A 21,424-nucleotide genomic window follows, 5' to 3' on the forward strand; every position below is an offset into this window, starting at 1 on the left:
TATGTTTTCTTCTAAGAATTTTATGGCTTTAGCTTTTATATTTAGGTTTTTATTCCATTTTAAATTAGTTTTTATATATGGTGTGAGGTCAGGGTCCAACCTGATTCTTTTGTGTGCAGATAGCTAGTTGTCCTGACACTATTTATTGAAGAGACTCTTCTTGACCCTTTGAGTAGTCTTGGCACCGTTAGTGAAAAGTCAGTTGACCATGAACACACAGTTATATAGTTCTGGACTCCTCCATTCTATATCATTGATTTATATAGCTATTCTTATGCCAGTTCCACACTGTTTTGATTACTGTAGCTTTGTAGTACGTTTTGAAATTGGGAAGCCTGAGTCCTCCAACTTACTCTTCATTTTAAAGATTGTTTTGGCTATTCACAAACCCTTGCAATTTCCATTTCTATGGGAAAAATCTGTTGGGATTTTGCTAGGGATAGTATTAAGTGTAGATCAGTCTGGGACGGATTCCCATCTTAACAATATTGTCTTCCCATCCATGGTGTCACTCCATTTATTTGGGTCTTACTTTAATTTTTTTCAGTAGCGTGTTATATAGTCTGCAGTGGACACATTCTTTCACTTTGTACAGTCAGCTGCAGAAGTAGAAGTAATACTTGTGACTCACCAGCACGAATCACAGGTGTGCTGTGTATCACACTGCAAGTGATGCTGAGATTTCGGGAACTGTTTAGTGTCACCATTCCTTTGAAATCATAATATTGTAAAAGCTTGTTGTTTGATGTATTAATAAGGAAGCATGCGTATATTATATCACACATCTACATTTTTGCAATATTTTCATATTAGTATTTCAGTATCCTTGGTTTTCTTTCCTGTGTGTCCTGCCTTATGCGTTTTTAAGCATGAGTCTGGGGATTGACAGGCTTCATGTGACTGCCAGGGGCGCAAACGTGATGGAAACCCTGCACCAGGCTTTTCCCTGACCCCTGCTGCTCCCACACGCTGTCCCTTAAAGCCACTGCCCACATCAGGGGGGTGAGGGCCACCATGGGGGGCATCTGGCAGAGGACACGGGGTGATGAGTGCAACCGCGTACAGTAGCTGTAATTTCATCCCACCATCTCCTGCTTTTGAGCTTTTATTGACAGCTGCACAAAAGAGATGTCAATTTCGGGAACATGTAGAATCTGCTCTAAAACACACACACACTGTGCACACGTGTAAACTGATGGCCAACATCTGTCCTTCAGGCAGCTGGCGACACCCTCCAGAGCTGTGAGAAATGCTAATTCGGGGTGTAATAGAGGGGCAGCCACCCCCTGAATCCCGCAGTACTCAGGATCCATCTGGGCTCCCTCCTCTTGGTATGACGGGCTTCCCAGGTGATAAGGAACCTGCCCGCCAACGCAGGAGATGTAAGAGATGTGAGTTTCGATCCCTGGGTTGGGAAGATCCCCTGGAGGAGGGCATAGCCACCCCCTCCAGTATTCTTGCCTGGAGAATCCCATGGACAGAGGAGCCTGGTGGGCTACAGTCCATAGGGTCACAAAGAGTCGGATGCAACTGAGTGACTTAGCATGCACGCACTCTTGGTGTGACACACGGGGTCCTTTGAAGCCCAGCCGTGGCCCCTCTCCTGCAGGACACGTGATGCCGCAGCCACACCAGCTGAACTTGCTGTGTCCTGGGGCCTCCGGGCTTTGGCACAACCTCCGTTTCCCTCGGACAGTAACACTCTTGGCTGAGTTTTCCTTGCTTAGCTACTTGTCCCTCAAGACTAGACCCCTCTCCTGGACATTTCCCCTGCATGAGTGTCTCTACTCTTGGTTCTCACCCTGCGCTGTAATGAGTTAACACCACTCAGCAGAGGCCAGGGCTGACCCTGCCGGCCAAGGTCACTCCAAGGTGGCCGCTGTCAGGTCTCCCGGGAACATCCGCCAGCCCCTGGGGAAGCTGATGACCAAGGAAGCAAGGCTCATGGGGCCCAAGGTGCTTTTCTACCTCTTTTTTTTTTTTAAAGTCTTATAATTGCCTTGGACCAAAGATGAATATAATCCAGGCTACATTCATTATTGTTTATTCATTATTTTTTATTTTCTGTTTTTTTTTAAAACAAAAGTTAAAACTATTTTCTGGGTCATTAAAAGCATTGTGGGTTTGTGTACCTGATAAAGTCATTGGTCCTGAAAGGAAGGCCCTGCCTCGGAGGAAACACCCTTCTACCAGCCAAGGGACTCCCTGGCCTCCATCCCTGGCCTCCAGGCCTGCAGCCCACCCCAGAGAGGACAGCTTGGGCACTGCCCATCTTCCTGGGTCGCAGAGCCACCTGGGGTCCTACCTCCTTCCCATGCACCATCCTTTCTGTAGTAAAAGCCAGGCAGACGGTGCCTCCGCAGACTGCATTTCTGTGCTGTTTGATGTGCAGACACCCTGGCTTGGCTCCAGGTCCCCAAGGGTTGCCCTGTGACTCCTCACTGGGGGACGGGCCACCTGCACCCGCTCACTCATCGTTCACTGAATTCGGGAGGCTCCTCTGTGTGCCTGGTGCTTGGGTTTCAGCCTTCCTGCAGGGGCTCAGCCTGTGGAAGTGGACGGGCTTGAGAGGAGGTGAATTTGTTTCCTGGGGCAGCTGTGACAATGACTGGCAGCTGAGAGGCTGGTGGCCACATGTATCTGGAGGCCAGAAGTCCTGAGTCAGCCCTGCTGGCTGGACTTCCTCTGGGGTGTGGTCTCCTTGCCTCTGCAGCCCCTGGAGCTGCATTGCTCACGTTCCTTGCCCTTCAGCCACTTGTCCGTCTCCATAACCTGCAGCACAGCCTCTCCAGTGTCTGTCTGCACCAGCATCCCATTGCCTTCTCCTCTGTAGTCGAGTCTCTCTCGGCCTCCCTCTCAGAAGTTCACTTGCCTGTGATTCCACTCCTGGACAATCCAGGAGAGTCTTCCGTCTCGAGATCCTTGACTTGATCCCACCTGCAGAGACCCTTTGCCCATGTAAAGTGAAAGTGTGAAAGCGCTAGTCACCCGCTTGGATATGCCCCCAGAGGAGGGGCCTTCCTTGCCTCCTCTGGGCCTGGGGGCGGGGACGGGGGGACCGGGGCTTGCCAGCAGTCCTTGGCTTGTGGCTGCACCACCTCCATCCTCTGTCTTCACATGGCCTCCTCCCTGAGCATGTGCCTCTGTGTCCAACGGTCCTCTTTTCATGACCCAGTCGTCCTGGATTAGGGCTCACTCAAATAACCTCAATTAATGTAATCACACCTGCAAGGACCCTGTTCTAAATAAGGTCACATTCATAAGTACCTGGCCTAGGAGGGGCATAGTTCAGCCTTGACAGGGGCCCAGCACATGGGGCTGGCAATATGCCCTCAAGCCCTTGAGCGCTTACCGTCCTCTTGATAAACCTGTCAAAGTGAGGCGCTTGTTCCCTGCTTCAGAGATGGGATGCACAGGGGACCTGCTGTCACGCAGGTGGTGGGTGGCAGAGCTGGGTCCAGTTCTGAGCCAGGTGGGGATCTTCCCGGAGAGGCCCATGGTTCTCTTCTCGGTCAGTGGTGACCGCGGTGGGCGGGCACCATGCCCAAGTAGTGAAATATGAACCCGAGTTGTGAAATGTGAACCGGAGTAGTGAAACGTGAACCTGTATTACTCCCCCCACCCCCCATAGGGTGCTTCCCAGGTCTGAGCAGACTCTGGGGCCCAGGAGAGGTTCAGGGTTCACAGAGGCGTTGAGTGGAGGGGAGTGAGACAGCCTGCAGGTGTGGGAGGCTGTGCCATGCCCCACGCCTCCTGCTTCCCCTCCAGCTCAGCTGGTAAAGAATCTGCCTCCAATGCAGGAGACACAGGTTCGGGTAGGGGTAGATCCCCTGGAGAAGGAAATGGCAACCCACTCCAGTACTCTTGCCTGGAGAATCCCATGGACAGAGGAGCCTGGCGGGCTATAGTCCATGGGGTCACAAGAGTTGGATACGACTTAGCGACTGAACCACCACCACGCCTCCTGCTCAGTCTCTGGCAATTTATTCCTTTGCCCTCTTCACCGGCTGCTGCAGGGGCCATCGTGTTCTCATTTCTCAGTGCTGTGAGCATGTTGGCCATCGAATCCAGGAATCCTGGGTGAAAGGACGGTCCGGGCCTCCTCTTTCCCAGGAGGAGAGTCCTGAGGAGGTGCTTCCCCATGGCCCCGCGGAGAAGGGGTTATTTTTACACCTAAACAGATGGGGTGCTGTGAACCAGACTCCACGTGGCTTCCTATCCAAGTGACAGGTTTAAGGATGCGTGTCTTTCCAAGACTTAGGATCATCTTCTTTTTTAAAAAAAATGGAGATGTAATTGACATAGAGAGAGCATGATATTAGTTTCAAGTGTGCAACAGACTGATTCAATATTTGTGTGTATTGAGAAATGATCACACTCTAAATCTAGTTAACATCTGTCACCACACACAGAGTGACACATTTTTTTTCCTTGTGATGAGAACTTTTAAGAACTCCTGTCTCAACAACTTTCAGATATGCAACATAGTGTTTTTAACTACAGTCACTGTGCTATATACCACATCCTCTTGACTTCATTTCAGTTCAGTTCAGTTGCTCAGTTGTGTCCAACTCTTTGTGACCCCATGGACTGCAGCACGCCAGGCTTCCCTGTCCATCACCAACTCCTGGAGGTTACTCAAACTCATGTTTATCGAGTTGGTGATGCCATCCAACCATCTCATCCTCTGTCATCCCCTTCTCCTCCTGCCTTCAGTCTTTCCCAGCATCAGGGTCTTTTCCACTGAGTCAGTTCTTCATAGCAGGTGGCCAAAGTATTGGAGTTTCAGTTTCAGCATCAGTCCTTCCAATGAATATTCAGGACTGATTTCCTTTAGGACTGACTGGTTTGATCTCCTTGCAGTCCAAGGGACTCTCAAGAGTCTTCTTCAACACCACAGTTCAAAAGCATCAATTCTTTGGTTCTCAGCTTCCTTTATAGTCCAACTCTCACATTCAAACATGACTAATAGAAAAACCATAGCTTTGACTAGACAGACCTTTGTCAGGAAGGTAATGTCTCTTCTTTTTAATATGCTGTCTAGGTCGACTTGTTTATCTTTAATTGGAAGTTTGTATCTTTTGACCTCCTTCACCCAGTTCTCCCACCCCAACCCCCTGCCTCTGGTACCACCAGCCTGTTCTCTGTATCTTTGAGGTCAGTTTTTTCCTGTTTGTTTTTTTAAGATTCCACACTTAAGTGAGTTCAAAACAGTGTTTGTCTTTCTTGGTTTGACTTATTTCACTTAGCATAAGGCCCTCAAGGTTTACTCGTGTTGTTGCAGATGGCAAGATTTCCTTCTTTGTATGGCTGAATTATATTCCATTGAATATATATACTACATCTTTATCCATTCATCCATCAATGGACACTTAGGTTGCTTCTGAATCTTGGCTATTATAAATAATGCAGCAGTAAACATAGGGGTGCAGATGTCTTTTCAAGCTAGTATTTTCATTTCCCTCAGATAAATACCCAGAAGCAGGATGGCTGGATCATATGGTAGTTCTCTTTTTAATTTTTTGAGGAACCTCCATACTTTTTCGATAATGGCTGCACCAGTTGACATTCCCACTAATAGTGTAGGAGGATTCCCTTTTTCCCATGTCCTTGCCAACCATTATTTCCTGTCGTTTTGAAAATTGTGATTTTTAATAGGTGTGCGGTGATATCTCATTGTGATTTTGATTTACATTTTCCTGACTAGTGACGTTGAGCACTTTCTCATGTACCTGTTGGCCGTCTGTATGTCTTCCTTGGAGAAATGCCTATTCAGTGCCTCTCCCCGTTTTTGTTGGGTTGTTTGGCTTTTTGCTCTAGAGACATAAGAGTTTTTATGTATTTTGCATATGAGTCCCTTATCAGTTACATGATTTTCAACTATTTTTCTCCCTTTCAGTAGGTTGCTCTTTAATTTGGTTGGTGGTTTCCTTTGCTGCACAGAAGCTTTTTAGCTTTGATGTCCCACTTGTTTATTTTTGCCTTTGTTGCTTTTGCTTTGTGGGCCAAATGCAACGAATCATTGCCAAGACCAATGTCAAGGGACTTACCACCTATGTTTTTTTCCTAAGAAAACTCATGTTCAAGTCTTTAATCCGTCTTGCGATAATGTGTATATATAGTGTTAGGTAGTGGTTGCATTTTATTCTTTTGCTCAAGGCTCTCCAGTTTCCCAGCACCATTTTTGAGGAGACGGTCCTTCCCCATTTTATATTCTTGGCTCTGTGGTCATAAACTAATCGATCGTACACGTGTGGGTTTATTTCTGGGCTCTCTCTGCTGTTCCCTTGGACTGTTTGTTTCTGTGCCAATACCATACTGTTCTGCTTACTGTAACTTTGTAATATTGTTTGAAATCAGGGGGCATGATGCCTCCAGCTTTGTTCTTTCTCAAGATTGCTTTATTTATTTGGAGGCTTTTGCGGTTTCATACAAATTTGAGGATTGTTTATTCCATTTCTGTGAAACATGGAATCAGAATTGTGATAGGGCTTGTATTGAATCTGTAGATTTCTTTGGGTAGTGATAGTATGGACATTTTAACAGTATTAATTCTTCTAATGCATGAGCACAGAATCTTTCCAGTTATTTGTTTCTTCAGTTTATCAATGTCATGGTTTTTAGTGTACGGACCTTTAACCTCCTTTGTTAAATTTATTCTTAGATGTTTTATTCTTTGGGATGCAGTTGTAAGTGAGATTGTTTTCCTAACTCTTCTGATAGTTCATTTACTAGTGTATAGAAATGCAAAAGATTTTTGTATGTTGATTTTTTTATCCTGCAACTTTAATTTGTTGATTACTTCTAACAATTATTTGGTGGAGTCTTTAGGGCTTTCCGTAGAAAATTTGTCATCCGCAAATGGCAACAGTTTTACTTCTTCCTTTCTAATTTGGATGGCTTTTTCCCCCCTTGCCTAATTGCTCTGACTAGGATTTGTAATATTATGTTGAATAAAATTGGCAAGAATGGGCATCCTTTTCTTGTTACTGATCTTGGAGGAAAAGTTTTCAGCATTTCACCATTTGAGTGTGCTTATAGCTTGGGCTTATTATATATGGCCTTTATTATGTATGTTCCCTCTATACCCACTTTATTGAGAATTTTTATCATGAATACATGTTAAATTGTGTCAGATGTTTTTTATGCATCTATTGGTTTGGTCATATAATTTGTATCCTTCATTTGGTTAATATGATATATCATGTCTGCGGATGTTAAACTGTCCTTGCAACCAGGGGATGAATCCCACTTGATTGCGGTGTATGTAGTTAACGTGTAGTTGAATTCAGTGGGCTGATATTTTATGGAGAACATAGTCTAACGCTTGTTAACCTGTCGTGTGCCATAGACCTCCTTTTGGAATAATTTCAGGTGCCCCAAAAGAGAATATAAAGGGTTACGGAGGAGGACAGTTCCTTTAGATACAGCTCTCCCTATGAACAACCGCGCTGTTCTAGACTATGGGAAGGGCTGCCCTCGCTGCTCCCAGGGGCCACCAGCAGGGAGCCGGGTCCCAGGCGCTGCAGATTTGGGTGAACGGTAGCCAGGTGAATGTGGGGAGGGGGGCTCAGGGAGGATCAGGCATCGGGCCTGGGTCGGGGGGCTGTGTGTCTGGCCTGAGAGCCCAGGTCTGCATCTGCTGGCCATGGGAACAGCTGCAGCAGCAGTGGGCATGTCCGTGGTGACAGCTGCAGCAGCGGTAGCAAATGGTTCCTTCCAGAGCACCCTCTGTGTCCGGATCTGTCCTCTCATCACTGCCTTGAGTCAGTCCTCCAGCATCCCACCAGCCCTGGGTGCTGAGTCCTCTCACTGCTATTGGCTAGCAGGAGCCTGGGCCCGGAGGAGCTGGGTGACTTACCCAGGGTCTGGCCGTCCCTCCCGGGCACCGCAGGCAGGCAGGGTTGCTGCTCCTGCTGGAAAGCCCTGCACGTGCTCCGTGCTGCCTCTGCTGACACACGTCCCCAGGGCCACTGCGCCCACCTCTTCCCACCTCCTTCATCACCCCGCTCCATGCTCGGCCGCCTCTGCCGACCCCCCGGGCTGCCCTCCCGAGCTGGGTGGTCTTGTCCTTGCCTGCGTGTAGCCGCCACCAGGATCCCTGATGGGACCTTCCCTGTGGCTGCTATGGGTCCCGAGGCAGCCGTGGCTCCACCCCATGTCCCCGTGTCAGACTTGGGCTCCACGTGCAGGGGGGTTGTCCGGACAGGCCGGAGTGGCCCTTAGAGCAGGTGAATGCCCTGGCAGCCCAGTGAGGGGTCACCGGAAGAGAAGGGAGACATGGGGGACAGAGACGTTGATGGGACAATGGAGTGCAGAGATGGGAAGGGCCTCATCAGGGTGACACAGAGACTCCTCGCTTGCCTGGGCGTCTGAGGGGCTGACCCCTGGGGAGGGAGGCCGAGGCGGTGGGTGTCACCCAGGCTGCAGTGAGCGTGGTTGGGGGGTGGTGGGGAGGGTTGGAGGTGGGCACTCTCATGGCTGGGGCAGTGGCCAGGGTGGCCATGTGGGGTGAAGGGAGGGAGCAGTGGATCTGGGCCGGGGACCTGGGCACGGCTCCTGGTCACACCTCCCGACTTGACCCGCAGTGCCTTTGAGTGCCCTTTGCATGCCAGGACGCACACTCACCCTGCCTGGCAGCTCCTGGCCTCCAGGGTGTGCCTTCAAGACCCAGAGGCAGCATCATTTTGTCTCCTGATCCCTGGGCCCTGCAGCAGGGGATGTCTCATCACCTGGCCCAGTCTGCTCCGGGACCATCACATGTCCACCTGCAGACATTCTTGGGCCCATCCCGTGGTCCGCCCAAGCTGTGCTGGGTGCTCCGCAGACGGCAGTGCAGAAAACCAAGTCCCGTGCTTATGGGGACCACCCTCTAGGGAGGGGCAGGCTCTCCCTGAACACTCTTGTCCAGGATGGAGGTGATGGGGGCCCTGGAGGGTCTGCCCGGCTCAGCTGGTCCCAGCTCAGGGGTGGGGTTGGCATCTGGGACTCAGGGGCATCTGTGAGACATCTGATTAGCTGGTGACTGATGTGTCACCAGGGTGACCAGCAGTGTCAGAGGGCAGCCACACCCACAGCTCCATGGCGTGTCCAGCATCCCTGAGTTCCAGTTATAGGTGTACCCCAGGCTGTCTACACTGGGCCCAGAATACATGAAATGGCCACTTTACAAAGAAGGTGATGTGTGGATGTGATAAAAAATGAAAATGGTTCAGAAATTGTCCAGTGTGAAGTGACTCTGCTGACCTTCATCCCCAGAGGCCTCCTGGGTCCGTGTTCTGTGCCTCCTTCCAGAGACAGCACCTGTGTACCCTGGTGTGGGCCTGTGTGTGTGTGTGCGTCTGTGTGTATGTGTCTGTGCGTATGTTACTGTGTGTGTGTGTACGTGTCTGTGCATATGTTACTGTGCGTGTGTACATGTCTGTGTGTATTACTGTGTGTGTGTGTGTCTCTGTGTGTGTCACTGTGTGTATGTGTCTGTGTGTGTTACTGTGTGTGTTACTGTGTGTGTCTGTGTGTATGTTACTGTGTGTGTGTATGTGTCTGTGTGTATGTTACTGTGTCTGTGTGTGTTACTGTGTGTGTATGTGTCTGTGTGTATGTGTCTCTGTGTGCGTTACTGTGTGTCTGTGTGTGTTACTGTCTATGTGTGTTACTGTGTGTGTATTTTTCTCTGTATGTGTGTCTGTGTTACTGTGTGTGTGTCTGTGTGTATATGTCTCTGTGTGTATGTGTCTGTGTGTGTGTATGTGTCTGTGTGTGTCTGTGTGCGTGTGACTGTGTGTGTGTATGTGTCTGTGTGTGTTACTGTGTATGTGTCTCTGTGTGTGTTACTGTGTGTGTGTGTGTGTCTGTGTATGTGTCTGTGTCTCTGTGTGTTTGTCTCTGTATGTGTCTGTGTGTTACTGTGTGTATGAGTCTCTGTGTGTTACTGTGTGTATATGTCTCTGTGTGTATGTGTCTGTGTGTGTGTATGTGTCTGTGTGTGTCTGTGTGCGTGTGACTGTGTGTGTGTATGTCTCTGTGTGTGTGTGTTACTGTGTGTGTGTCTGTGTGTGTGTCTGTGTGTGTTACTGTGTCTGTGTGTTACTATGTGTGTATGTTTGTGTGTGTGTGTGTTACTGTGTGTGTATGTGTCTGTGTGTGTGTATGTGTCTCTGTGTGTGTCTGTGTATATGTCTCTGTGTGTGTGTGTTACTGTGTGTGTATGTCTGTGTGTGTGTGTGTTACTGTGTGTGTGTCTGTGTGTGTGTGTGTGTCTGTGTGTGTGTATGTGTCTGTGTGTGTGTGTGTTACTGTGTGTGTATGTTTCTCTGTGTGTTACTGTGTATGTGTGTCTGTGTGTGTTACTGTGTGTGTATGTTTCTCTGTGTGTGTGTGTCTGTGTGTATGTGTCTCTGTGTGTGTGTCTGTGTGTGTTACTGTGTGTGTATGTTTCTCTGTGTGTGTGTTACTGTTTGTATGTGTCTGCCTGTGTTACTGTGTGTGTGTCTGTGTGTGTGTGTTACTGTGTGTGTATGTTTCTCTGTGTGTGTGTGTATGTGCGTATGTGTCTCTGTGTGTGTGTGTCTGTGTGTATGTGTCTGTGTTACTGTGTGTGTATGTTTCTCTGTGTGTGTGTTACTGTTTGTGTGTATGTGTCTGCCTGTGTTACTGTGTGTGTGTCTGTGTGTGTTACTGTGTCTGTGTGTGTGTGTTACTGTGTGTGTATGTGTCTGTGTGTGTTACTATGTGTATTACTCTGTGTGTGTCTGTGTGTGTGTCTGTGTGTGTGTCTGTGTGTGTGTGTCTGTGTGTGTTACTGTGTATGTGTCTCTGTGTGTGTTACTGTGTGTGTGTGTGTGTCTGTGTATGTGTCTGTGTCTCTGTGTGTTTGTCTCTGTATGTGTCTGTGTGTTACTGTGTGTATGAGTCTCTGTGTGTTACTGTGTGTATGTGCATCTGTGTGTGTTACTGTGTGTGTATGTGTCTGTGTCTGTGTGCGTTACTGTGTGTGTTACTGCGTGTGTATGTGTCTGTGTGTGTGTTACTGTGTGTGTGTATGTGTCTGTGTGTGTGTTACTATGTGTGTTACTGCGTGTGTATGTGTCTCTGTTACTGTGTGTGTGTTACTGTGTGTGTGTGTCTGTGTGTGTGTGTCTGTGCATCTGTGTGTGTGTCTGTGTGTGTGTGTTACTGTGTGTCTGTATCTATGTGTCTGTGTGTGTATGTGTCTCTCTGTGTCTCTGTGTGTGTCTGTGTCTGTGTGTGTCTGTGTGTGTGTGTGTGTGCATCTGTGTGTGTCTGTGTGTGTTACTGTGTGTGTGTTACTCTGTGTATATGTGTCTGTGTGTGTATGTGTCTCTGTGTGTATGTCTCTGTGTGTGTGTGTGTGTGTATGTGTGTGTTACTGTGTGTGTATGTGTCTGTGTGTATATGTGTCTGTGTGTGTGTTACTGTGTGTGTGTGTGTGTGTGTGTGTGTGTGTGTGTGTGTGTGTTCCTGTGCGCACGCGCACTACCGCATCAGCGGCCCTAACGCCCCTGCCGCCCCCAGGTGTCCGTGCTGGTCCTCTTCGCCCTGGCCTTCCTCACCTGTGTCGTCTTCCTGGTCGTCTACAAGGTGTACAAGTATGACCGCGCCTGCCCTGACGGCTTCGTCCTCAAGGTAAGCCCCCAGCCCCTGGCGCCCCCAGTTTACCTCTTACCCTGCTGGACTCAGGGCTCCCAAGGGGTGGGCCTAGAGTGGTGGGAGCTCCCGGTGGGGGCCCTGCGGGCAGGGCAGGGGGTGCGGTGGGGATGTGGGGTGAGCCTCCGGCCCGACAGGCCCAGTGCAGCCCTGGGGGGGCGGCGAGGGAGGGAGGGACGCCCCAGGAAGTGGCGGTCCCGGGAGAGGAAGACCTGCCCTGCCACGCGGGGGTCGCAGCAGGGCCGGGCGACCCCAGCCCCCCAAGCGCGCGTCCCTGGTCCGCCCGCCGCGAAGCACGGCTGGACTCTCTGGATGGAGGATGCTCGCTTTGCCGAGCCGTGTGACGCCTCCTTCCGCAGAAGCTGCACGGAGAAGCGGACAGGGAGAAGGGGGGGCAGGGCTGGGGCGAGGGGACACGCAGGAGGTGGTGAAGCGCACGGGCCGCAGACTTGCTCCCGAGTCCCTCACAGTCGGATCTGGGCCCCGTTTGCTTCTGAACTTCCTGGAGCCAGTGTGAGGGGGAAGACCCCTCCGTTCCAGGACTTGGTGCTGCTGGAATGAGGCAGGACCTGGTTCTCAGCAGGAGCTGACCCGGCCTGGCTGCCGTAGTCACCGGGCTGCGCTTTGGCTGATGTTGGTGTGGGGCCGCGGGGCCCTTGTATGGGCTCCTCCTCTCGCAGCTCCAGAGCTCCTGGCATTCTGTGCCCACCGCGTGGGAGGTCTGTGAGGGCACCCTGCAGGCCCCTGGGGAAGGGCTCCGGGCTGGCGGAAGTTCCTCTGCCCCTTCCACCAGTCCCTGTGTGCACTCTGGGTGGGGCCCAGGCTGGAGGAGTTGATGGTCTGTTTGGAGGAGTTGATGGTCTGTTTGGAGGCTGAGAAGATGCTGGGGTTTAAAGAGGTGGATCCAGAGGCCTGGGGGACAGCAGGGCGGAGCCAGGTGGGTCAGTGGGGAGCAAAGCCCAGGTACCCGCTGGCTGGTCTATACATGGTCTGCCTGGGGGTGGGGGAGCCAACCATGGCTAGACTGTAGTGTTGGCCAGAGACCCCCCGGGGGATGGGGGAAGTGATGGGACGGTCACTCAGGTGGCTGGGGAGGCTGCGGGTTAGAAGGGAATGACGGGGGCCAGTGAGATGGCCCAGGAGGCTACTGCAGGGGAGCGGGGGAGAGACGGGGGTCTGGACAGGTCGGGGTCCTGAGGGTGGAGCAGGAGTGACTCTGGGAGGCAGGGGTGGCAGGGCAGGAGGGGAGGACCTGGGGGTCATGGAGAAGGAGCCAGGGTGATATGACGCAGGACTGTGCCCTGATGGGACCTGGGTGCACGGAGGACGGCTTCCTGGGGACCGGCGCCCTCGTCCAGGCGGACTGCTCACGCATACCTGCGGCCACAGCCCCCCTCGAGGCTTCCTTCTGGCTCATTCTCTGTGACCCCGAGCAAGTTCCCTGTGCAGAAGAGGGCAGACCCGAGCTGTCTTCTCCATCCTGCATGGCCAGGTTCTGCTAGATTCATTGGTGCAGGGAGGGTCAGGGAGGTGAGGGCCAGTCCCCGGGCTCACCACAGCGCTCGACGGGGCAGGCGTGTGCCTGTTTAATAGACTCTGTAGGTTAATGCTGGGACTCAGTCAGCCTTGGGGATTTAGAGCCCCAGAGAGATTGTTCTGGATCTTCATCTGCTGGGACTTGGGCGTCTCCCCTGGCATCCAAGGGGCGGTGTCTTTCCTGGAGAAGGGGAGCCTGGAGGGCTGGGGAGCTGCTGGCCTGTTTCCACTGCCCTCGGGCTATGGCTGAAGCAAGGAAGGTGTGAGTGTGTCTCCTTCCTTTCTGCATGTTCATGCATGTGATCAAATGCCGCCACCTGACAGTTTACAAGGGGCTTTTAACTCAAATCTTTGATGCTCCCAGAAACCCTGTGGGGTAGAGATGTCGTTAGACCCCATTTTACCAACAGGAAATTGAGGACAGACATGTTCGTGGTGCCCAGGGTTAGGCCCTGCCCTTCATTCATTACTCACTGTGTATTAAGGGCCCCCTCCTGTGTGCGTGGTGGGGTGCTGGGCGTGCTGGGGGGTGGACAGGCAGTGCCAGGTGCCTGCCCTTGAGTTCACGTTCTAGTGGCAAGCCAGCAGACAGATGCCCAGACGATGTGCATGCTGCCAAGAGTTAGGAAACAGGAATATAGGGTGACTGAGTTTCTGCGGCCACCTCTTCCAGGAAGACCACAGGGCTCATCCGGCAGGGATCTAAATGAGGAGGGGGCATTGGTGCAGACCTGCTGTGGGCAGCGCTTGTTCTGGGGGGACAGAGTGGCCCAGGCCCCTGAGGGAAGGGCTGATGGGCACAGTGCCCTACTTCTGGGATGCGTGAAGGGGTGGGGACCAGCCCCTTGCTGAGGCTGGCCCCAAGCTGAGGAATGTCACAGGAGATTTAAGAGGGCAGATGTGGGCTGCGGAGGACCCTAGGTTTCTGGCTTTTTTCTTTTTTCTTTGAATAAATCACGAAGTCATCGTATGAGCATTATAGAAAGGTCTTAAACATAGTGGGAAATCGCCCCAGATTCCCATGAGGTTTTTACGCTTGGGCGTTCCTCATACACTTCCCCTCGGGGAGCCTCCATGTGAGGTTTAATAGCCGACCGTAGGCCAGGGCTGTTGGGACACTTTTCCTGGGCGCCCTCACCCGTCCAGTGGTCGTTTCATGTTTAGAGGCTCCGTGACCTCCCCGCGCTCACTCCTGGCTGACACTTGGCTCTGCTGGGGTCTGTCTGGCCGAAGTGGGCCAAGTCACAGCTTCCTGGGAGCCCCTGCCCCATCCCACTCCCACGTGGCTCCCACGTGCGCCCCGGGGTCTTGCCTGCCACCGGCTCGCCCCCTCGCCGCCCCTGTGGTGCCTCCCGAGCATCCCTGTCTTGCCGCCTTGCTGTGTGGGCGGCAGCAGCCGTCTTGTCTTCTCTGGCCTGGGCACCTGGAAGCAGAGACACCCTGTCCCATCTGGAGGGGCCCGTCTTAGCCTGGAACAAAGTCACTCGCTGCCCAGCAGGTGCTGGTGGCTTCAGAAGGTCGTGCTGGACCCTGTGCTGGTGGCGTGGACAGAGTGGAGGCGAGGTGGTGGTACAGGGCGGGGCTGAGGGGTGCCGCTGGCCCGCTGGACGGGGGCCAGCTCACCTGCAGGGCTGGCCCAGGGGTGAACAAATGGTTCACCCCTGCAAAGCGTCCCTGCTCCCCGATGCTCAGGTGTAGCTGGGGGTCAGGACACCAGTGAGAGGTCAGGACACCAGAATCTGCCTGCAATGTAGGAGACCCAGGTTTGATCCTTGGGTTGGGAAGGTCCCCTGGAGGAGGGCATGGCAACCCGCTCCAGTATTCTTGCCTGGAGAATCCCTTGGACAGAGGAGCCTGTACAGTCCATGGAGTTGCAGAGAGTCAGACACAATTGAGCAACTAATACACACAATGAGCACAGCTGTTCTGGTAAAATTTTGGGGCTTCCCTGATAACTCAGTTGGTCTAGAATCCGCCTGCAACGTAGAAGACCCCAGTTTGATCCCTGGGTTGGGAAGATCCCCTAGAGAAGGGATTGGCTATCCACTCCAGTATTCCTGGGCTTCCCTTGTGTCTCAGCTGGCAAAGAATCTGCCTGCAATATGTGAGACCTGGGTTCAACCCCTGGGTTGGGAAGATCCCCTGGAGAAGGGAAAGGCTACCCACTCCACTATCCTGGCCTGGAGAATTCCATGGACTGTATAGTCCGTGGGGTCGCAAAGAGTCAGACATGACTGAATGTTCACCTCACTCCATCTTCACTAAATCAGCAACAGTGAGTCTCGCATCTCTGAGGTGAGGCAGTAGCTACAGCAGCCGCAGCAGGGAAAACACCCATGGAGCCTGCCCGGGCCTCCCAGAGGGTCCTGGTTGGGGAAGAGGTGGCTGGATCTGCTGTCGGAGTCAACTTATTTACACAGCTCCACCAGACCCCAGAGCTCTCTAGACCCTCTGTCCCTGACCATGTCCCATCCTTCACCCCCAGCCCTCTTCCCAGACCAGGAGTAATGAAGCTGCAACTTGGCGGTCGGGGGCTGGACCAGGCGCGGTGCCGTCCCTCGGCCGAGAGCCCATGCCCCGCCCCTTCTTAGTGTGGGCGGTGGAGCGGAGGCCGTGGGGCAGGCGCGGGGCTGCAGGCCCCGGGCTCTGCAGGTCTGTGGCTCTCCAGTGTTTGGCCCAGAACTGGTGTGGGCGGCTCTGCACCCCATGGGCAGCGCCCCCCGTGCGAGAGCCCCCGACCCTTGGACTGACACGCCTCTTCGCAGACGCAAGGCCGGTGTCCCCTGTAAGAACCGTTCACGTGGAGAGGAAGCCCTGTATCATGCTTGTTGAGGCTTCTAAATGGGCTCAAACGGGAGCCTTTCTAAGACCCGGATGTGGCCCCTTCTCCACAAATCACCTGTTGAGCCCGCTGTGACTGCCCCTGACACCGGGCAGTGGACCTGCACCGTGGGAAGGCCTCCAGGTCCTGAGGGTGGCGTGACTGCCTGGTGGCCAAAGAGGGCCTCGTGAAGGCTGTGGCATTCGCCGGGTTCCCGTGGTTCCGGCTAAAGCAGCTCCTCCTGCCAAGCCCTGCAGACAGAGCACCCCCACCCCCACCTCTGAGGAAGCCGAGGGCCCAGCGGGGACCAGGCGTGCAGAGCTGCTGGGGCCTGATGATCGCTGGTGGAACTTGAGGCTGCTGGGGGTACAGTCCTGCCCTGGTGCCCCGGCGACCTCGCTGCCTCGTTTCTCACTGTTTTCTGCCTTTGGGCAGTGTTCACCGTCGGCAGCTTTGCGGGTGGCATCCAGAGCGCTCTGAGCAGAGGCCTTGGGGTGGAGCTGGGTGCTCACCCAGGTGGGTCTCACTGGCCACATCTATGAAAGGGAACTAACGGATCCCAGCTCACGGGGAGACACTGTTCCCACAAGGTGCTCGGCGTCTTGCTCAGAAGGAACCAGTGTGGTGGCTGGGCCGGGGTCTGGTGGTGGGCTTCGGGTCTGCAGGATAGACCCCCAAGGAGCAGCCCCTTAACAGGGAGGCAGAGCTAACCTGCCTGTAGCTTCTGGAGGCTGAGGGAGCCTGCGTTGGGCAGGGACGAGGCTCTCAGAGGAGGCCCCCCTTGGTGTCCCTGGCCAGCGCCCACGTCCACCGGGCAGCAGCTGCCACTGGCCATCCCGGTGACCATCGGAGACCCGTCGTGGTCTCCATGCTGGGCCCACGCAGGGAGGCACAGGAGCGCTTTGAGCAGCAGGCGTCTTGCTGGGCCCTAGGGGGTTGGTGGGATACCGCCGGTGCGCACGCCGGTGAGGTGGTTGAGGCTGAGACGCTGCTCCAGGGTTGAGTGCTGGATCCCGCGGGCGGGGCTGGGGGTCCGGCTTGAAACTCTCCCTGGTGACCGTGATGTGGCCAAGCCTGGGATCCTCGTCACTGCAGGCTCCCTTCACCTAACAAGGAGATGGTGGCGGTCCTGTGATGCTTCTGTTTGGAGACACAGATGGTGTGTCTTCCGCCAGATGGAAGGCTCCTCTCTCGTTAAAGCCGCGGCTGGCAGGCGGTGGGGCTCCGGGAGGTCTTCCTGGAGCCCCTGTTCTATCTTGGGCAGTGCTGCCAGCCCCTGGGGTGTTGTCCCTTTCCTGGCAGGGACCAGCCTAGGAGGTCAAAGCCTCTGAAAAGCGGCCACGGGAGCAGGGGAGGGCAGGCAGCTTCCCTGTTGGCTCCCCTTCCAACCGCCTGTGCCACACCCCTCCCACCCCATTGGCCAGTAGTTAGTCCAGAGGGACACACCCCTCACATCCCATTGGCCAGAAGTTAGTCCGGAGGGACACACCCCTCCCATCCCATTGGCCAGAAGTCAGTCCCGCGGAGGGACTTATCACACTGTGGACGGACACACCCCTCACATCCCATTGGCCAGAAGTTAGTGCCTGGGGCGGGGGGCTGGGAAATGTCCTGAGCTGGCGCTATGTACCTGCTGAGCTCTGGGAGAGGGGGCTGGTGCAAACCGTTCGCAGCCCGCCAGCCTTCCTCAAGGGTTTGGTGGGGGGGGTGGGGGGGGAGCGGATGGTGACGGTGGTGGTTTAGCCCGGCTCCTGGATGGATGAAGAAAGGCAGCTTTGGGGGGGCCCTAGACTCCGGTGAGCTAAAGAGAGCCAGGGATCCATGTCTCCACGCCCAGCCTCCCCGGGGTTCTGTGGTAGGTAGGGAAGCGCCTCTTCCCTAGTGGACAGCTTCCCCGGGAGAGCCCCCCTCTCAAGTGCCCTGGGGGGGTCCGCGTGGCTTCCTGCTGCTCTCCGGTTCTCAGGGTCACACCAGTCTCTCCCGACCCCCTGACCCTTGCCTTCTTCTCCCCGGCGTTTGTGTCCTGCGGCTCCTCGCCCTCTGCTGTGGCCACGGGCCTCTCTCCAGCCTGCGTCCTGGTCCTCCTGCCCCCAGGCCCAGCTCAAGTGCCCTCAAGTGTGCCTCCCCCAACCGGCTCACAGAAGCCTTTCTTCACTGTTGCTTCTGGTGGACATGTCAGAAGTTGCATTGTTTTCTAGTAGATTTAAAATGGGCTTCCCTGATAGCTCAGTTGGTAAAGACTCCACCTGCAATGTGGGAGACCCTGGTTCGATTTAAAATAAATCACGAGTGTAAGAGCTTTAGAGCAGTAGGAAGAACCGCTAAGTCCCATCACTGTGGCCTTACACTCATCCTGTTACAATGCCATCAGCGCCAGGCGGTCAGCTCATCACTGAGTCCCCCCCAAACCCAGGGAGGTGCTCAGTGACCACGGGTGTTACCTGGAGACTCACGGCCCGCCTCCTGCGTCGGTGTGTGTGTCTCAGGGGCTGCTTGTCTTGCAGAACACCCAGTGCATCCCAGAAGGCTTGGAGAGCTACTATGCAGAGCAAGACTCCAACGCCCGGGAGAAATTTTACACCGTCATCAACCACTACAACTTGGCCAAGCAGAGCATCACCCGCTCCGTGTCGCCGTGGATGTCCGTTCTGTCCGAAGAGAAGCTCTCGGAGCAGGAGACGGAGGCCGCGGAGAAATCCGCTTAGCGAGATGGGCAAGTTCCTTAACGGTGTTGCTTGAAGGTAACAAGGGGACTTTGAGGGACATTTCATCAAATATAATTACTGATAATTTATAGAGGTTACTCATGTATGGTGCAACCGCTTCTGTTTGCTAATTGCTGCTTTGCAAATACAACTTGCTGCGGACCATTCACGGGCGTAAAGTCAAGTGCGTATCAGCACTGCTTAGGGAGCTCTGCCACCACTTTCCATGTTAGGGAATCTTAATTTAGTGACTTTCCTGGGATTTACTGGATGCTGTCAAAAAAACAAAAAATTTACACTGGACATGCAAGGGGTTTGAACTTCAGATAGATAATACTGCATTTTGTGGAATTGATTTTTGTTTTCTTTTAAACCACATTGCTGTTTTGCAAACTTTACTCCACAGCCGTATCTAGAGTGATCCCTGCTGTGCTAAGGGCAAGCTGTACTTCATGTTTCTTCCCACCTCCCAGAATGGTATTCCGATAGGCCAAGAAGCCCATGCCCCATAGTGAGTGGTGGAGGAGGGTGGGAAGGAAGCAGAGAGGCCCCCGGGGGGGGGGGGGTGGCCATGCACTCCTCTCCCGCGCTCACTGCTGAGTGCACAGGCGCTGCAGCGAGGCGGCGGCCTCTCTGTACAGAGGGCGCTGGCTGGGTGGAGGAGCCAGTGCCTGTGGACTGGGTCAGAGCACGTGAGGTGGGGACTCTGGGAGGAGGCAGGCGCCCGTCTCCCTGTAGGTAGTCTGTCTGCTCTGTGATGGGCGGAGTAGGAATGAGACCCAACCAGCCCTTTTGTCCATGTCTATTATGAACAAGTTTGCACCGACAAGCCCGTTAGCAGGTTAGTTTTGAAACACTTAGTTGGGTGGGGAGAGTGAAAAGTGTAATTGCTGGTATAAGTCAAGGCTATGTTGATTTTTATTTTGTGGGACAGATGTAACTCCTTTGATGTAAGAAATAGGCTGGAAAGGCTGGCGGGGGGTGGGGGGAGCTTCAAGTCCAATTATGACATTTCCATTCACAGTCTTTGTAAGACAGTTATGTTTCAGCCTGAATCTTGACATTAAAAGTATATGTTTACAGAATTGCCAGTTAGATAAACCAAGTGTGTAAGATGATTAAATAGAAAAAAAGACACCCACAGACATTTTCTTCCATGTTATTTGAACGTGTTGTTTCTGGTGGACATGTCAGAAGTTTCACTGTTTTTTGTTTTTTTTAGATCAAAAATAAATGACAAATAGTGCAAGCTGTGTTGTGAACACACATGGTGGTCATGGCCATCTCCATTACTGTTCCCTGAAATGTGCTTCCAAAACATACAGTATATTTGCTTATCAAGGGTGTCTGGAAACAATGACCATGACCTTGGAGCAGTGGGTGGGCACATAGAGTGGTGGACGTTGTGAGGCTGTGGGGACGCAAAAGAGCAATAACTGTCCCAGAACTCCTCCTGTGTAGAGAGGATCCATCAGCCAATTCCAGCCCATGTCCACGCAGCGCCAAGGCGACCCTGTTTGTGTTTCCTAGTAGACGTGTATTTTATTGACTGTAAACTCGTTCACATGTAACTTTCGACATTCTCACTTTGTGCAAATAAAGAACACAAGGATCCCTCTGGCGCCCCCGGACTGTCTTGTGCACAGCCCTTGACCATACCTTGGGGCCCACGAGTGCCGGGGACTTTCTGCACAGATGTGGCTGCAGATGCCTCACGAATCTGTGCCAGCAGGCATTCCCGACTCCTGGGAAGAGGCCCAGGCCCTTCTCTGGACAAAGCTTCTGGGGAGCTCCAGGGGCAGGAAGTCAGGGCTCCCCTCCGCAGGAAAGTGCTGGGAGGAGCCAGGCCCCTCCCCACATTTCTTCCCCGACAGGAGGCAGGTGGGCCCGCAGTGACTTCCTAACCTCGGACCCACCAATAAGACAGTAAGTGGCTGTGGTTCTATTACTAGATTCACAGGCTGAAGACGAGCTGTCTTTTCCTCTGCACGGGAGTCTATGCATCAGTTGCTCAGGCACACAGGAAACCACAGGAAGCACAGGAACCCTGAGGAGCTACTGACCGGCGTTCTTCCTGCTGGGGTGGGGAATGCCGCTGCCCACTCTGAATCGGAGACGGTCATGGAGCAGGAAGCCCACCAGGCCCCCTCCCTGGGGCAGCCCCCACCCCCCAGCAGCCCCGTCAGGTGCAGGAATAACCACCCTCCCGCTCCTTCCCTCTGGCCTCAGGATTGCAACGCAGACCGTTTTCAGTTGTGTGGTTTTCTTTTTCATTACTGCATGCTTAAGCCACAGGTCTGGTGTCCCTTCTGTGAGCACAGGTCTCAGCCCCGCTCCCTGTCAGGGGCTCCGGGCGCCGTCCGCCGGGCCGCCTAGCTGTCGTACCAGTCGAGGAAGAGCAGGGAGAAGGAGCACATCACCAGGAAGAAGAGCACCCACACCCGGAAGCCGGCGTTGTTCTTGATGGCCTGGGGGAGGAGGGGGGGGGTTGGTCCGAAAGGTCCATGTGTGTCTGCCTGCGCTTCCCCTGCAGGGCTGTGACTGTGGGGGCTGCTCCAGCCTGTGCCCACCTTGCACGGATGGCTCAGTTTTTAAGCAAAACCGAAAGTTGGGTTTAAGATCTATTGGAAGACAGACAGGGTATCTCGCCCTCACTGGTCAGCCACCGTGTGGCGCTCCTGCATGAGTCCCCCAG

General features: G+C 53.5%; 2 protein-coding genes across 4 annotated transcripts in view; one reads left to right on the forward strand and one right to left on the reverse strand.

Moving 5' to 3' along the window:
- NSG1 (neuronal vesicle trafficking associated 1) overlaps positions 1-19,709 on the forward strand; it is a 33,294-nt gene extending 13,585 nt beyond the window's left edge. The window contains exons 4-5 of one of the 2 annotated variants that reach the window (XM_061145527.1): positions 11,536-11,646; positions 18,529-19,709. In XM_061145527.1, coding sequence (XP_061001510.1) covers positions 11,536-11,646; positions 18,529-18,729 — 312 coding nt within the window. In that variant the 3' untranslated portion in view covers positions 18,730-19,709. The remainder of the gene's footprint in view (positions 1-11,535; positions 11,647-18,528) is intronic. The other variant, XM_061145526.1, reaches the window with a different exon arrangement.
- A 167-nt stretch (positions 19,710-19,876) lies between these two features.
- STX18 (syntaxin 18) overlaps positions 19,877-21,424 on the reverse strand; it is a 108,115-nt gene continuing 106,567 nt past the window's right edge. For both annotated transcript variants that reach the window (XM_061145524.1, XM_061145525.1), the window contains exon 11: positions 19,877-21,197. In XM_061145524.1, coding sequence (XP_061001507.1) covers positions 21,102-21,197 — 96 coding nt within the window. In that variant the 3' untranslated portion in view covers positions 19,877-21,101. The remainder of the gene's footprint in view (positions 21,198-21,424) is intronic.

Source organism: Dama dama, chromosome 6 (assembly GCF_033118175.1).
Source record: "Dama dama isolate Ldn47 chromosome 6, ASM3311817v1, whole genome shotgun sequence".
In the NCBI taxonomy this organism is placed as follows: domain Eukaryota; kingdom Metazoa; phylum Chordata; class Mammalia; order Artiodactyla; family Cervidae; genus Dama; species Dama dama.